The sequence below is a fragment of the Mus musculus genome, chromosome 5 (assembly GCF_000001635.26).
Source record: "Mus musculus strain C57BL/6J chromosome 5, GRCm38.p6 C57BL/6J".
NCBI classification, from domain to species: domain Eukaryota; kingdom Metazoa; phylum Chordata; class Mammalia; order Rodentia; family Muridae; genus Mus; species Mus musculus.
In genome coordinates this window covers 62,833,492-62,850,135 of record NC_000071.6, presented here as the reverse complement: position 1 = coordinate 62,850,135, position 16,644 = coordinate 62,833,492, and the positions used below count along the sequence as shown (strand labels likewise).

Genomic DNA, 16,644 nt, shown 5'->3' with positions numbered 1-16,644 from the left:
AGAAACCCTGATACATATTCTATCACTCTAAAATTGGTCCTACCTACCCCTTCTTTATCAAATTTATTAATGTGTTTTCTATCCTACATTCATTTACTTGCAGAATTCATTGTTAATTGGAAATTACAAAGAGGCAACAAAAGCTGTTACATAGAAAGTCTATTAACTTACCTTTGGCAATTTCAGTGGTAATTTGCAAACTGGAAACTGATAAAAAGTTTCATGAAGTGTTTGATCCAAGTTGGGGACGATCTTCTCTCTGGGTACTTTGTAAACTGTAATGGTACCTTTATAATGAGGGCAGCTATAATTCCCAAATTCATCCACCTCTTTGATGTGGAGTTCTAGCCTGGGTTTTCTTTGCAGGTGAAAAATGAGCTTGTAGTCTTTCTCATAATCCTTCCCATTGCCTAAAATGAAGATGCACTTATCACCAGTAAGATAATTAGTTCGCTTTAATTTTCTAAAATCTCAGTGACATATCATTTATCAAATATTGTTAAAGTGTCTTGTGTGTTATCATTGCTTGTGAACATATAACACATAACAACCTAGCAGCCATAGCAAGTTACTGTACATTTCTAGAACATGACAGAGAACTCCTCTTCTGCCATGGGGCCCACGTTTTTTTCTGCAATCTTCCACATCTAATAGTTTTCCATTTTATTCTTCCTGTTCATGGTTTTCTAACACAAAACATTTGAAAATATTCATTTTTCCAGTATTTAGAAAGTTAACTTCACTCTCCAAGAATGATCTTTCCCCTTCCTCTGTGCTGTTCCTACCATAGTGTGCGCTGCCATGGCCTCACAGAGGATATTCTAGTGCTCCATTCTCCTGTGACATGTGGCTGTTTAAGTATAAATTAAAATTAAATTCAAGACTATTAAAAAAATTCAACTTCTGGGCCTCCTAGATGGCTGAGCAGGGAAAGGTATTAGCCACCAAGCCTGAATATTTTAGTTTAATCCCCAGATTTCACATGGTAGAAGTAGAGAACAAATGCCTGCAAGTTGTCTTCTGATCACCACATAAACTCACTGGCACACACACACACACACACACACACACACACACACACACACACACACACTAAATAAATGGTTCCAATGTGGTTTAATAGTTCAACATCTCAGTCACTCTGCCCATACTTGATGTGCACATAAGGCTCCACATAAGTCTCATGATTTTCTTAGTTTCTTCTTTGTTTCTTGTTTGTTTGTTTGAGGCAAGGTTTTTCTGTGTAGCCTTGGATATCCTGGAAATTACTCTGTAGACCAGATTTGCCTAGAACTCGCAGGGATCCCCCTGTCTCTGCCTCCTAAATGTGTTATTAGAGGTGTGTAGCACAACTGCCTGGTTAATGGTTTTCTTAGTCAAAAGCACAGAAATAAAAGATTCCCACAATTATAGAAAAAGACAGTGTTATTGAAGAACTTCCAAGTGAAACAGTTACTGGATTTGTTGAAATTATTAAGGAAATGTGGTGGATGCTCTTAAAACAAAGGCATAAATAAGTCTTGTTGAAAATAACAAAATTCTGTGAACAAGAATTTCTCCTCTGTAGGTTTGTAGAGCCTCCTATTGCAATAGGAGAAAGGATATTACTGCTTTCTCTGACACTGTATGCCTGCTTTCCAGTAGCAGAGCCTTAGGAAGCTCTGATGGAGCAGCTGAGCTTGTATGTTTGGACTGTAAAAGTCGAGAGTCATCTTCACCCTCCACCATTTGTCAGTTGGTGGATGTCTTTCCAGTGTTCACACTTGAAGATTTTTGAGGCCCTGCTCTTCCTCATGTTTAAAGTGGGAGAAATATCACTTGCTTGCCATAATTACCTTTAAAAAAGACCTGATATAATATGAATAAAATAATTGTTCACAGACATGGTATATATCAAACGCTGAATAAATGACAGTGCAATAGCAAAGGAAAAGAAATAATTGGATTCTATTGCTATTCTGCATCTGTATGCAAACAAAAATAGTGAGGCTTGCAGTGAAACTTCAAACTGAAGTTCTACTCTCCAGGAATTCACAAAGCTGAAGACAATTTGGTATCTCTCACACAATGAATCCTTTCTGTTTCATCCAGAGGGAAGGATTCAGTGAAAGATGTAGAAGAGATTGCTGTTTCTCTTCTGTGACTGCTAAAAGGCATTTGGGTAAATTTCTAAACTAGTTAAAAGCAGGAGGAGAATGGTTCTCAGTCGCAGAAAGGACTCAAGTAGACACCGTTGTGTAAGATTGCATCTGGCTACTTGAGCAAAGCAGATTTCTAAAGAAAGAATGACTTATTTTTTTTGGGGGGGGGCGTCTTAAAAAGGGTTTATACTAGCTATCTAATATGCTATTGAGTGATTACAATGTGACCTAAATTTTAAATTCAAGTTTTCAGATCCTTTGAGTAACATCATTTTAGGTCTCTGTTTTGCACCCCAAAAACTATCTGAAGAAATGGCACAACTTTGCTCTCAGTAGACTTTCACTGAAGAAATCCCTTTTTGTCCCTTCAAACACATTATTTCCCCTTTCATATTTACAGTTACTGAAAAGTGATTATTAATATGCAAGATACAAAGCTGTGGAGATAACCCTACATTGGTTAAATTCAGATCTAGAATTTGTAAGCCTATCATTGTCAGGCAACTCCTTTTAAACATTAGTAGTATATGTAATGGAACCCTAACGTCACATCTGTAAGTAAAATAGGGATACAATTCTTGAGGATTTACCAGTAACATATTAATGGTCTCAACTATAGATTGGTATGCTATGTTTTAAAGTTGGCCTTGTATTGTTGCTAATATACAGCACTATAGTTTGAGGGTCACCACTTTATAGTAAAAAGAAACAAATGATTAAAAAGTATAAAGAAATAACAATGTTTTTTTCTTCCTTCTCTGACATGTAAAGGAGAAGTTGAAAGTGACTTATTTCTAACTGTGAGAAGGACAGCATTGGCTTGCTGGCCTTTGGAGAGGTTTGCCCCAGTCTCAAATATAAGACACATAGTACCTAGAAGAGAATTGAGACAATCGCTATTCCACAAATACTAGCCTTTTTAAAAAAAAAAAAGTATTTATATTTTGTGAGTAACCAGAGGTTTCTTACAGTAATACATATTTTCTCAGAAATGATTGTTAAGCTTCTTTTACTGACATCATAGGAAGGAAGTACACATACATGAATGAGTGCTTTCACTAGAAAAAGCAAAGAGGAAGCAAAAGTACTAGCTATATGAGGAACCAAAGGATCCTGAGAGAAACAGTGGCTCTGCATATTTCTAGGACTCTAACCCGCTATCCACAACTTGTACCTCAAAGGTCTGTCAAGGCCTTACAGAAAAGGCTCAGTTTCCCGAACTAGCTCCTTACCTGGTCTCTTCACTTCAACCCTCTCCTTGCAGCTTATTCCCTACTGAGTTGTAGTGTAGCTCGACTCTTGTTACACCTGAATGAACCACCCATCTCTAATGAAATCTCAAGCACAGTCTTTGCAATGGCTCGACTGCTCCATTCATCTCTCACTATCTTTCAACGTGCCTTGTGGTCTTGCTTTCTTAGCTTTTGATGATCCTCAACAGAAAATTTCCGTGAACTCATAATGCCTATGCCTAGGACATACTTCCTGAGATGGATAGTGAATCTTCTACTTAATATCTCTTCTGTGATTATTGTTTAAAACTATAACACTTCCCCTTATTTATGTTTCCTGATTTGGCTTTCTGCAGTGTCCCCTTTAGCAAGCATTATATTCCCTTAGTAATTTATTCTGCCATGTGTCTAGATGAAAATAAGCATGATAGTGGATATATTTTCCTGAGTAGGTAAAATGATAATTAATTTAATATGCTACCCATGGACAAAGCAGAATCATTACCTCTGGCCAGAGGACATAAGACACTGAGAACCTATTAAAGGCACACAGGCTTAAACAGAGCGTTTCTAAACATGAGGAGTAAAACAAAGGTATCGTTTACATAAAACCATTTCTAAGAAATTGTTAGCACTTTCTGCATTTTCTTTGCCCTAAAAGAGGTTCTAAAGGGTCATGCAACCAAATGTATAAGTGCTGTGTTGACATCTCTAACAGCATTGTAATAAAACCACATTCTACCTCTGTCCTGAAGAATGACAAACAAATGACAAAGATCAAGATAAACCAACATTCCTTTGATTTCATCTCAGGATGAGTACCAATGATTATGAATTATAAACCTTTATCAGAAGAGTCATTTGTGTAATATATCTCTAGGTCAAAGGACTTTGGGATTTTTAAAGGACAGTTGTCTAAATTCAACAATTAATGAATGAATTTATTCAGCATTATTTCATTTAATTATCCCAATTACTAGTACAGTGCTAGGGTTTTTATTTTCATTTCTACTCATGGAATTTCTGCTCTCTGTCCTGTACCATCCTATGTAATGGTTATTGCATGGTTCACCTAACAAGACTACTCACTTCCACTGAGAATCTTGATATAGAAACAGGCATGAAATCAGTAAATAAAAGTTTCATCTGTGGCAAGGGATACAAAAGAAAAGGTGAAGATCTGTGAAAATAAAATAAGATGGTAATAAAAATAAAGACTGGCATTTAAAAGAAGGAGAAGGAGGAGGAGAAGAAGAAGGAATACTTTCTTGAATGTGATCATCAAGGAAATAAAGAAGTAGACATTAAGCATGGGGATGAGATGAGGATAAGATAAGTCCAGCAGGCAGAGAATACCTGAACTTACTTCTATGAAGTGCTTAGGTTCTGATAAAGTGATATGTATAAACTTTTGTGAAGACTCATATTCCTTCTAGATCTAGAAACTTCCAGTAAGTATCCTGACACTTGTCTCTGGCCTGTCTCAGTTTCCTGGAGTAAAGGTGAGATCGTCTCCATTCTTCATAGACAACCCAGCACATATGCTGCCAGTCTTAGGGCTGTCTTAAGTTACCGAATGATACTGGGCTCCAGTAAGGACAACAGGTCTACCTCCTATTAGGACAGCAGCTCAGTCCCATTTACAACAGTAGGTAAGCATACCTGTCACTTTGGTATTATGAGAAAATCATTTGTAGTATTTATTTGGGAGGAGTATATCTAGATTCTGACTAGAGAGAGCTTTCCTTGGGTTTACACTGTGGTTTCTGTTTCAAAACAGAAGTAGGAAGACAACTTTCCCACCCTTACTTTCTCTTCTCCTCCAGTGACTGAGATGCTGTATGTAAAAGTAGAAGAAACACTTTAGATTGGAAGATATTGGATAATAATTGATCTCATTTATCCCTTTAAGGGCCAGGACTGACTTCAAATCTCCTTTAATATGGAAACTACAAAGGCCATATAAATCTTGGAGTCACTTTCTAAATGAGTAATTCAATGATATGCATACTGATTTATCAATAGGCAGAGAGTATTACATCAAGTCAAGTGCATAGCAATATTCCTGATCCAGAAATCCCCATAAAATCCACCCTTAATTCTCCCTCTTACCTCACCATTATAAGTACACTTTTGACATTCTACTTTACTTGAAGAAGGAAATAGAAGTAGGAAGTCATTGGTGAAAAAGAATGTCCAGATAACAGTTCCACCAAAGAATTTTAGTTCTTTCTCACTCTCTCACTATCTCTTACTCTTCATTTTTATTCTTTTCATCTATTCATTCACTCTCATGCATCTTTTTCACTCCCTACCTCTCATTACTCCATCATCCCTAACCCTTTCCAGGTCTACCATCTATCCTTGTTCTTCAGCATGCCAAATTCTCATTCATTTACTCTGCAGTCATTGGAAGCTGGAAGCTCTCAGGCTCAGAGAACACCAGGCAATGAAGACATGCTCATTGCCACATCAAATTTCATTGTTGTGGAGACTTTCTCCTGAGATTATGACTGAAACCCAAATCTAGAAGTCAATAATTTCTCATTTTAATGCCATTTAAAATGGAACAAAAGTAACACTGGGTAAATGTGGGAATGAAAAGTCTACAGGGTGTATCACGCACAACAAATGTCCTTAAGCTTCTTCTTTACCTCAAACCACTTTCCAAATGCAGAATATACTTAAAGATGTGTACAATAAGGCCAGGCATGGTGGCCCACTCCTGTAATCCCAGTACCCAGGAGACAGAGGCAGGGCTATCTCTGTAAGTTCAAGGCAAGCCTGGTCTACAAATTCAATTCAGGACAGACTCGTTACCCAGAGAAACCCCATCTCAAAGAACAAAACAGCATAAAATTGTAAAATTACATGCGTGTGTATGTGATTTATAATAAGGAATTACATGCCAAACTTCCAATTATATCTCTTGAAAGTTCAATGACCCATGATAGACTCTTTGAAGTCATTATTAGGTACAATGGAGGGTAATATAATTCAATCATAAGAGTAACAAACAGTTGCTACTGGGTGGGATCACTTTCATATAAACATAAAACTTTCAAAATATGTCAGAAACACACAATGTACTTGACATATTTAACAGCATGACCTAGCAACCATAGAATAATGGTTCTTTCCCCCTCAAGACTAGATGGCCAACTTGGAGCTGTGACATCACAGAAAGAATCATGAAACCACTAAGCTGGATAAAGATCAAACCTCAGAATGTCCCACTTCTCCTTGAATGTGTACCACTTCTGTATATCATAAAGCCAACCATTCTACATCAAGTCATCATAAGTGAGGAGCCATCTGTCACATGATATATTTATCCAGTGATTACTATGATTGTGTGGAAACACATTCATATTACTGAGTGGGAAGCTAAGAGGTTGTCGTGAAGAAGAGGAGATGCTAGCCTGAACTCAGGAAGCAATCATAGAGAAGATTAGTCCCAAAATAATATCACCTGAAATCATTGCATAAAAACACACACAGCCCTGTGCAGAGAAAAGTGCCTAAAAGGATTAGTCTCTGAATGTTTCTCTAAATTCTAAGGAAGTCATTTTTTTTACTAACACAAGTTTGGGGTGTTGCAACTAAAATGTGTGGCTAAAAGTCTGTAGAATATGTAAGAATATTTCCTCATACTTACTTGAACCAAATATGTTTCCAGTAAACCTCAAAAGAAGTTGTTCTCCTTCTCTTACTTGGAATTGTCTAGATGATTCTGGTCCTCCAAACCCTTCTGAGCGCAAGCTCTTCAGCACGAGACTTAACTCCTTAGAAGGTACCACTAAAATAACCACCCGATGTGGGTTGTCCTTCTGGTGTGACAGTACAATGCAGGCAGTGGTACTGAGAGAGGCTTCCTCTAACGACTTGACAAAAGAAACCAAGAGGCTGTTGTCCACTGGGGAAGACAGGTTGAGTACTATAAACCTGTGCAAAGGGAAAGTAGCAGGGAATGAAGCATTGAAACACCACGGCCCCAAGGAAAAAGATATTTTTATTAACTTTAACTTAAAGCAAACTTTCTGATGGCCAACTAGTTACATTAATGTAGTACTTTAGGGAAACACTCAAGAAAGCAGTTCAGATCAGTTAAGTTCTTTCTTATCTTTATCTGTCTTTTTTTCTGTGTGTTTTGAATGCATATGTTTCTGTGGGTGTCTACATCTGTAAGTTTGAATAAGTGGGCACATGTGTGTGCATGCATGGGGAAAAAAGAGATCAATGTTAGATGTTAGCTCTCTCTCCATCCTCCTCCTCCTTATTATTTGAGACAGAATGTCTCAATGAACCTAGAGAGTTCATCGCGTTCCCTAGGCTAGCTGGCCGACGAGTTCCAGAGATCTGCCTGTCTCTTTTCTCAGTACTGGACTTGCATATGTTAACCATCGTGCTAAAGCTCTTGAATGTTGGGGAACTAAACTGAGATCCTCTGTTTGCATGGCAGGGACTTTACTGACTGAGATCTCTCCCTAGGTCTCAAGTTAAATTCTGAAACGTGCTTTTGGTGATTGTTTTGTGGTTTCTCCTTGCTGTGTAGCCCAACCTCCCCTGAACTCAAAGCAGGCCTTCCTCAGCCTTCTACCTGAGCTTACAAGTGTGCACTAGCAAATCCCCCTCTAAAACATATCCTTAAAGTAATCATCCTGTCTCAGCTGAACTCTGAATGTGTCCCATATATTTTAATTATAGAATCATGCACCCCATAGCATTTCAATCAGTGACTGAAAGCATATACGTGGGTGGTCCTATAAGAATATAATGCTGCAGTCTTTACCACAGTACAAGCATATAATCCACACATTTAAAGTGATGTTGGTATGAGAAATCTACTGCCCTGCCAACGGTATGAAATTATGGCACATATTCACTACATGATACTTGATGACAACAATAAACAGCTGTGTTACTGTCTTTTGTATTTACTATAATGTATTTTTATCATCAATTTAGGAAATACTCTGTCAACATAAGTGTGCCACATAGAAGGGATCTAGAAGAAGGCACTGCAATCATAGAAGAGGACTGTTCCTGCTATGTTGTTTGTCTTAAAGAACTTCTTGTGGGTATGAAGGTAAAATTATTAAGGTGATTCTGGTGTATGTGTACATAGAATAATGTGCTTTGGGTCTCGGCCTTTAACAACAACTACAAAATTAAATTAAATTAATCCACATGGGTTAGTTTTAATCTATAACTCTAGGACTCAGGAGGTAGAGGCAGGAAGATTGCCATGAACTTCAGGCCAGCCTTGTCTAAATAGAAAGTTCCAGGTTATCTGGTGCTATCTTGTAAGTTCCTGTCTCAAACAATATGAAATACATAAATTAATACAAATTTTAAATGAAAATGTTCAGAGAATAAATGTAAATGTGGGTGCATTGAAATATTCCCATGGTTAGGATTCCCTTGCTGAGGACCCATGTTAGGTCCCTAGCACCAATGTCAGGCTGCTCAAAACCACCAATACCCTCAGCCCTAAGAAATCCCACACCCTCTTCTAAACTTCATAGGTCCCTCCATTCTTAGAAAAGGAAAGAAAAGAAAAAAAAAAAAGGAAAAGAAAAGAGAAGAAAAGAAAAGGGAAACAGTTTGATATAGCCAAACAAATGGTTTCTGTTTTAATTTTTGCTACAAATGATCCAAAATTTAAAATTTTTAGACGTATGAAACTCTAATAGTAAGCAATGTTGTTTATGATTGAAGGAGATGTAATAAATTCATCCTCACCAATGACATGGTATTTATAAAGCTTACACAGAGGTCTACTGCAACATCCTAAGCTTTCAGAATCAGTGGTCAATAACTTACCCATAACCTGCAAACTCAATTCCTGGTAAATGAACACTATGGATATATATTTTAAAAACATATTTTATGCTATATTTTTACTATGCTGGTATATATTTTTTGTAAACCAGCTTCTGTATGCTTAGATACACTGGTTATAATTTCATATGGTGTTTGTTTCATATGCTAAAAGTTTGCTGAAAATGAACCCAGATCCATAAATTTCAACCTGACCCTCTTGGGTGTTTTCAGGGAATGCCCCACTGGTTTGTGTGGGAATGCTCCTTGATTGGCTATGCACTTACAAAGATTCATAATTTTCATGATTCCAGCATTAAACAGAGTATGGCTGTAGAATAGTGTTGCTTCAAAATACAGAAGCAAACTATGCTCAAAACATCCATTCATGAAACACAAGTGGGCATGAAATACTCATCTCCATTCTGTGGCGTGAGAGATTTTACAGTGGGTTTTGTTTGGGGTTAAATTGTGTTCAACCCTAAACACCATCCTCCTCCAGTACTACCTTTTATGTCCCTACAGAGGTTTATAAATTTAGGTCACTAGGATGACCCAAATTCAATATCACTAGTGTTATTCCAAAGAGTATTTGGAATAAAAAGGAGCACATGCATTGTATGAAGAGTGTTCTAGAACTGTAAGATAATAGCTCCATTTGTGACACTTTGTTACAACACTCCACAAAACTGATACAGACTTAGATTGAAGAACTGGGCAAGTTAACCCTTGATCATTCTCCAGTGAATAGACTCCCTTATCCAGAGCAGCCTTTTCCCACAAACAAGGACTGTCAGGTTGAACCATCAAAGCTGTCTACTGTGGTATACCATAGCTTCCCTGAGGCACCAGGCTGGGGAAAATCCAAGAGAAACCAGCTCTTCCACTGTCTTCCCTAGGTCCCTCTGCTTCTTCAATTTGCTCAAGGGATTTTGCTAAGAGGCCTCCCTCCCTCATTCACACTCTCATCTCATCTCACACTGTGTTTGTGCAGAATTTGGCTCAGGATAATCATAGAGTGAAGGTTGTCATTATGAAAGGAAGCCTATCTTTAGACACAGGATTGTCTTTCTTCACGAGTATCTACATCTCATGTCCCTTAAACTGTCCAACATGCTCCTTTAATGGCCTGTCTAGAGAACATGGAAATGAGGACATTAAGTGAAGGAATTGAAATAACAAATTCAGTTTATATCCAAATAGTTATGAGATGAGCATAATAAGAACAGTTAATTACACTCCTGTGGTATTTAAGAAATGAAGGTGCTGTTCTGAAACTATTTTGGGGTTAAGAGAAACCTATAAAAATAAACTGATGTTGCAAGGTGTTTTGAAAGCCCTACTTAAGCTATCCTGAGCAATCCTGCAATCAGAGGAACCATGTCAATTGTGGTTTGCATTTCTAAGTACACCCTTAAAACAGCTTATAACTCTATCTGAGTAATAAAAATATAATCTTATGATTCTGTTCCTACACATTAATTACATTGCTGTAAGAGAGAGACATCACCACTGATTGTTTCCTATGGTCTTACCTCTCTAAGTGTTCACATAATTCAAATGATACCAAGCCACTCTGGACAGTTCTCACCACAACATCATCAATCCCAAACCAACCACTGTCTCGGCTCCTGAATCCTAGTAATTTTAAAGTTTCACATGCACTGTTACCAGGTTTTCGGAGAGATGGACTTTTGGACCTATAAAATCAAAACAGAAGTGGGGAAAATTTGCATAGCAAATATCACATTTAACTTTTCATGAAATAACTAACCCAATAATGATTTATCATATATGTATACATATATAATGTATTACTAATTATCCCTGATGTCAAGAATAGAAAGATGAGATTACTATAGCTCTTGCTTATAGAAATATCTACAAGCTATCATAATATAGTATATCATAGTATAGACTTTGCTTGTAGAAATATCTACAAACTATCATAGTAATATCTGTTTATAGCATGGGGTGATCTGGGTGGTACTAAATGATACAGGTGATTTAGAAGCAATAACAGTACTCAAGGATATTTATACAGCAAAAACACCGATAGGATAGATGTGAAGAATTAAGTACATTTTACTACTGACAAAAATAAGTTTACATGAACACTCAGAGACATAATGAATACAAAGATGCCTTAAGGATACTCCTGAAAGATGGTGCAGCATGTTAGGTAAAGCTATAACCAACACCATCTTATGTCCTTACCTGTTCTGCCTCTTATAAACAAGTGACCATGCATTAGGTATTTTATTACTATATATCTCAATTTCACTGCTTGTCACATTAAAATAATATTACATTTATTATAGAATTAAGTCTATTAACAGTTGTGAGGATTCATTGAGAGTGTGAGTAGTATCAGTATTTCCATACCAATTCTTAAGGCAAAAGATAACAAATATGCTATGTTTTCCTGCTTATATGTCCAATCCAAAGTCTGAGAGCTTTATATACCATGTGATACTACTGTTTGCCAACTAAAGCTCATTCCACAGACGAGTTTCTAAGAACCCACCAGTCTGGTCTCCATTCTTTGGAATTTTCTTTGGAATTTGGTTATGTAGGAGTTCAAAGACTGACTTATCTCTTTTGTTTGCTTGTAAAGCTTTAGACTATGGAAATTAATTAAGGGTGTGCTTAGTTAAGAAGAAAATCTAGATTTAAAGTGGGAAAGAAAAAAAATCAATGTGAACGAGATAATGAAGTCTTCAGAGACTAAATCTGAGGTATTTCAGTGAGCTTTCTTCTTGGATTCATTTAAACAGCATCTGTTCTTCACAACCAAGAGCAAAATGCCTTTGATACTGAACATCTTTTGGGAAAAACATCCTGCAATTTGCTAGGGCACAGAAATGATCTACCTACTAGGGAATCAAGATCTAGCTCTGTCTCTTTCTCTGCCTCTCTCTATCTCTGTCTATCTGTCTGTCTCACTCTCATTTACTTTTCATATCCATGCATTTGTGTTATGTTTTGTGAGTGATGGGGGAGGGGTTTGATAGAGTTTATCTAAACCTAAAGTATTATTGTGGAAAACTTCTATTGGTATTTCATGGAACCATGAAGAATAAACGTATGATTTAAGGAAATTAGCTTTTAAATGTTAAGTTATAATTACAGATGTGGTAAAAATTTTAATCCTGAAGCTAAAAAGCAATTTTGACAGGAAGATATACTCACACTGAATCATAATATTGGTCATTTACTAAAATTCAACTTTTCTAAATATAATGTTAATCCTCTCTGACCCCATCCATGGTAGTAACTATTCACTTTTTTCTGCCAAGGTTTTCTGTGAGGTTGGGACATGTCAGGGAAACCCATACTCCACAACTCAAGACAGACAATAATTTAACTCAGCCAAATATGCATCTGGCATTCATGAGTAGTGGCACCTAAAATAGTGGCTAACCCTTTGTTCCGAGTATAAAATGAGGTTGCATGTCTCTCCCACTATAGTTGAGTAGGACCATGACCAATTGGAAATGAAAGAGAGATTTGTCACTTTGAAGTCATGAAAGTCATTGCTAATGGATCTACCTGAAGTTGCTCTACAGCTATGATGGCAACCAGAAAGTGTTTTGTTTCCTAACTACACACACAAGAAGTGAGAAGTTGCCTTTGATAGTCATGAAGATACAAAAATTTGTTATAAACCCTTTTAGTTTTGAGAGTTTGTTATCTTTTCATTTAACATAAGCTGATCTGTACTGTGTATTCCTTCTGGGTCCTGTTATGAGTTTCTGATAGATTTGGAATGGAAGTTCAGTTCTAGGCATCTATGTGTATAAATGAAGGGAATATTCCTATTTTCCTCTAAAAAACGGATTTATGAAGACATAGTGGATAGCATCTGGATTAGGTAAAATATGCCAGCAAATATAATTGATGCAAGGAAGAACACAAATCAGAGACTAGGCTTTATTCCTAGTTTAAGAAAATAAAACATACATACATACATACATACACACACACACACATACACATACACACAGTTACAGCACTTTTTGCTTAAAGAGGTTTTGTTTGCTTTTCTGTCACCTAAAGATTATCCTTAATAATTAAGGCATGTGCCTGTAATTTTAGCACACGGGAAACTGAGACAGGAGGAGAATTGAGAATATAAGGCCAGCATGGGCTGAGCAGGTGCCAGAAGAACTATATAAAGAGTTCATCTCAAAACACAAGAAAAAAAAAAGTTCTGAACTATCAAACAGTTTGAATTCCAATTCATACTTTAAAGGATAATTATTTACATGTAATTAATAGCTTGTATTATTTTTAATTTTTCATTTTTATTGGATATTTTCTTTATGTACAGTTCAAATGTTTTCCCCTTTCTAGGTCTTCCCTTCTGAAACCCCCTATCGTATCCCCCCTGCCTCTATGAGAGTGCTTCTGAACTCAGCCACCCAAACCCATCTTCCTGTCCCTGGCATTCTCCTCTCCTGGGGCATCGAACACTATCAGGCCCAAGGGCCTCTCCTCCCACTGATGTCCAACAAAGCCAACCTCTACCACATTTGCAGGCAGAGCCATGGGTCTCTCCATGTGTACTCTTTGGTTGGTGATCCAGTCCCAGGGAGGTCCAGGGAGTCTGACTGTTTGACACTTTTGCTCACTCCATGGGTCTGTAAATCTCCTCAGCTCCTTCAGTCCCTTCTCCAACTCTTCCATCTGGGACACCACGCTCAGTCCAATGGTTGGCTACAAGCATTCTCTCTGTATTTGTCAGGTTCTGGAAGAGCCTTTCGTGAGACAGCCATGTCAGGATCCTGTCAGCAAACACTTCCTAGCATCCACAATAGCTTCCAAGTAGGCTTCATGACTGTGTATGGGATAGATCCCATGGTGCAGAAATCTCTGGATGGCCTTTCCTTCGGTCTCTGCTCCGAACATTGTCTCCATATTTCCTCCTGTGAGTATTTTGTTCTCTCTTCTAAGAAGCACTGAAGCATCTACACTTTGGTGTTTCTTTTCTTATGCTTCATATGATCTGTGAATTGAATCTTGGGTATTCTGAACTCTTGGGCTAATATCCAATTACCAGTGAGTACACACCACGTGTGTTCTTTTGCGACTGAGTTACCTCATTCAGCATTATATTTTCAAGTTCCATTCATGTGGCTGTGAAGTTCATGAAGTCATTGTTTTTAATAGCTGAGTAGTATTTCATTGTGTAAATGTACTGCATTTTCTGTATACATTCCTCTGATGAGGAACATCTGGGTTGTTTCCAGGCTCTGGCTTTTATAAATATGGCTACTATGGACATAAAGGAGCATGTATCCTTATTATATGTTGGAGCATCTTCTGGGTATATGTCCAGGAGTAGTAAAGCTGGATCCTCAGGTAGTACTATGTCCAGTTTTCTGAGAAACCACCAGACCGATTTCCAAAGTGATTGTACCAGCTTGCAATCTCAACAGCAATGGAGGAGTGTTCCTCTTTCTCTACATCCTCACCAGCATCTGCTGTCACCGGAGTTTTTGATCTTAGCCATTCTGACTGGTGTGAGGTGGAATTTCAGTGTTGTTTTGTTTTGCATTTCCCTGATAACTAAGGATGTTTGTGAGGAGCCGCCCTCACATTCGCCATTACAAGATGGCGCCAACATCCTGTGTTCTAAGTAGTAAACAAATAATCTGCGCATGTGCCAGGGTAGTTTTCCACTCCATGTGCTCTGCCTTCCCTGTTACGACAACTCGGTCGATGGGCTGCAGCCAATCAGGGAGCGACTCGTCCGAGGCGGAGGACAATTCTCCATAAAAGGGATGGGGTTTTGCCATTTGCTCTTCTTCTTCTCCTCTTGCTCCTAAAGAAGTATGCAATAAAGCTTTTGCTGCAGAAGATTCCGGTTGTCTTGAGTGTGTTCTTGCTGGTGGGGACAAAAACTCAGGATAGATGTTGAACATTTCTTTAGGTGCTCCTCAGCCATTCAAGTTTCCTCAGTTGAGAATTCTCTGTTTATCTCTGTTCCTCGTTTTTTGTTTGTTTGTTTTTTGGTTTTTGGGTTTTTTTAGTTCTTTTTTTTTGCGTTTTTTTCTTTCATTTTTTATTAGGTATTTTCTTATTTTACATTTCAAATGCTATCCCAAAAGTCCCCCATACCCTCCCCGCCCCACTCCCCTACCCACCCACTCCCACTCCTTGGCCCTGGTGTTCCCCTGTACTGAGGCATATAAAGTTTGCAAGACCAAGGGGCCTCTCTTCCCAATGATGGCTGACTAGGCCATCTTCTGCTACATATGCAGCTAGAGACATGAGCTCTGGGTGTACTGGTTAGTTCATATCGTTGTTCCTCCAATAGGGTTGCACACCCCTTTAGCTCCTTGGGTACTTTCTCTAGCTCCTCCATTGGGGGCCCTGTTCCATCCAATAGCTGACTGTGAGTGTCCACTTCTGTGTTTGCCAGGCACCGGCATAGCCTCACAAGAGACAGCTATATCAGGGTCCTTTCAGCAAAATCTTGCTGGCATATGCAATGGTGTCTGCATTTGGAGGCTGATTATGGAATGGATCCCTAGGTAGGGCAGTCTCTAGATGGTCCATCCTTTTGTCTCAGCTCCAAACTTTGTCTCTGTAACTCCTTCCATAGGTGTTTTGCTCCCACTTCTAAGAAGGGGCAAAGTAAGGACACATGATCCACTATGTTCATAGCAGCCTTATTTATAATAGCCAGAAGCTGGAAAGAACCCAGATGCCCCTCAACAGAGGAATTGATACAGAAAATGTGGTACATTTACACAATGGAGTACTACTCAGCTATTGAAAAGAATGAATTTATGAAATTCCTAGGCAAATGGATGGACCTGGAGGTCATCATTCTGAGTGAGGTAACCCAATCACAAAAGAACTCACATGCTATGTGGATATTAGCCCAGAAACTTAGAATACCCAAGATACAAGTTGCAAAACACATGAAACTCAAGAAAAATGAACACCAAAGTGTGTTCCTCATTTTTTAATAGGGTTATTTGGTTCTCTGGAGTCTAACTTCTTGAGTTCTTTGTATATATTGGGTATTAGCCTTCTTTCGGATGTAGGATTGGTAAAGATATTTTCCAAATCTGATGTTGATGTTTGTTTTTTCTGCTGACAGTGTCCTTTTCCTTACAGAAACTTTGCAATTTCATGAGGTCCCATTTGTTAATATTTTTTATCTTAGAACATAAGACATTGGTGTTCTGTTTAGGAAAATTTCTCCTGTGCCCATGTGTTTGAGGCTTTGCCCACTTTCTCTTCTATTAGATTCAGTGTATTTGGTTTTATGTGGAAGTCCTTCATCCACTTGGACTTGAGCTTTGTACAGAGAGAGAGATAAGACTGGATCAATTTCATAAGGTGTTATGAAGAAGTTATATTGTTTTTGAATGAAGTGTTCTATACATATCTATTAAGACCACTTGGTCCATAACTTCTGTGAGTTTCACTGT

At 37.9% G+C, this 16,644-nt stretch overlaps 1 protein-coding gene across 1 annotated transcript in view; it reads right to left on the bottom strand.

Annotated features, from left to right (window-relative positions):
* The window catches only part of Dthd1 (death domain containing 1), a 76,663-nt gene that overhangs the window by 38,183 nt on the left and 21,836 nt on the right, over nt 1-16,644 (bottom strand). The window contains exons 6-8 of the mRNA NM_001170705.2: nt 10,732-10,896; nt 7,032-7,318; nt 172-410 (exon numbers count right to left, since the gene is read on the bottom strand). Coding sequence (NP_001164176.2) covers nt 172-410; nt 7,032-7,318; nt 10,732-10,896 — 691 coding nt within the window. The remainder of the gene's footprint in view (nt 1-171; nt 411-7,031; nt 7,319-10,731; nt 10,897-16,644) is intronic.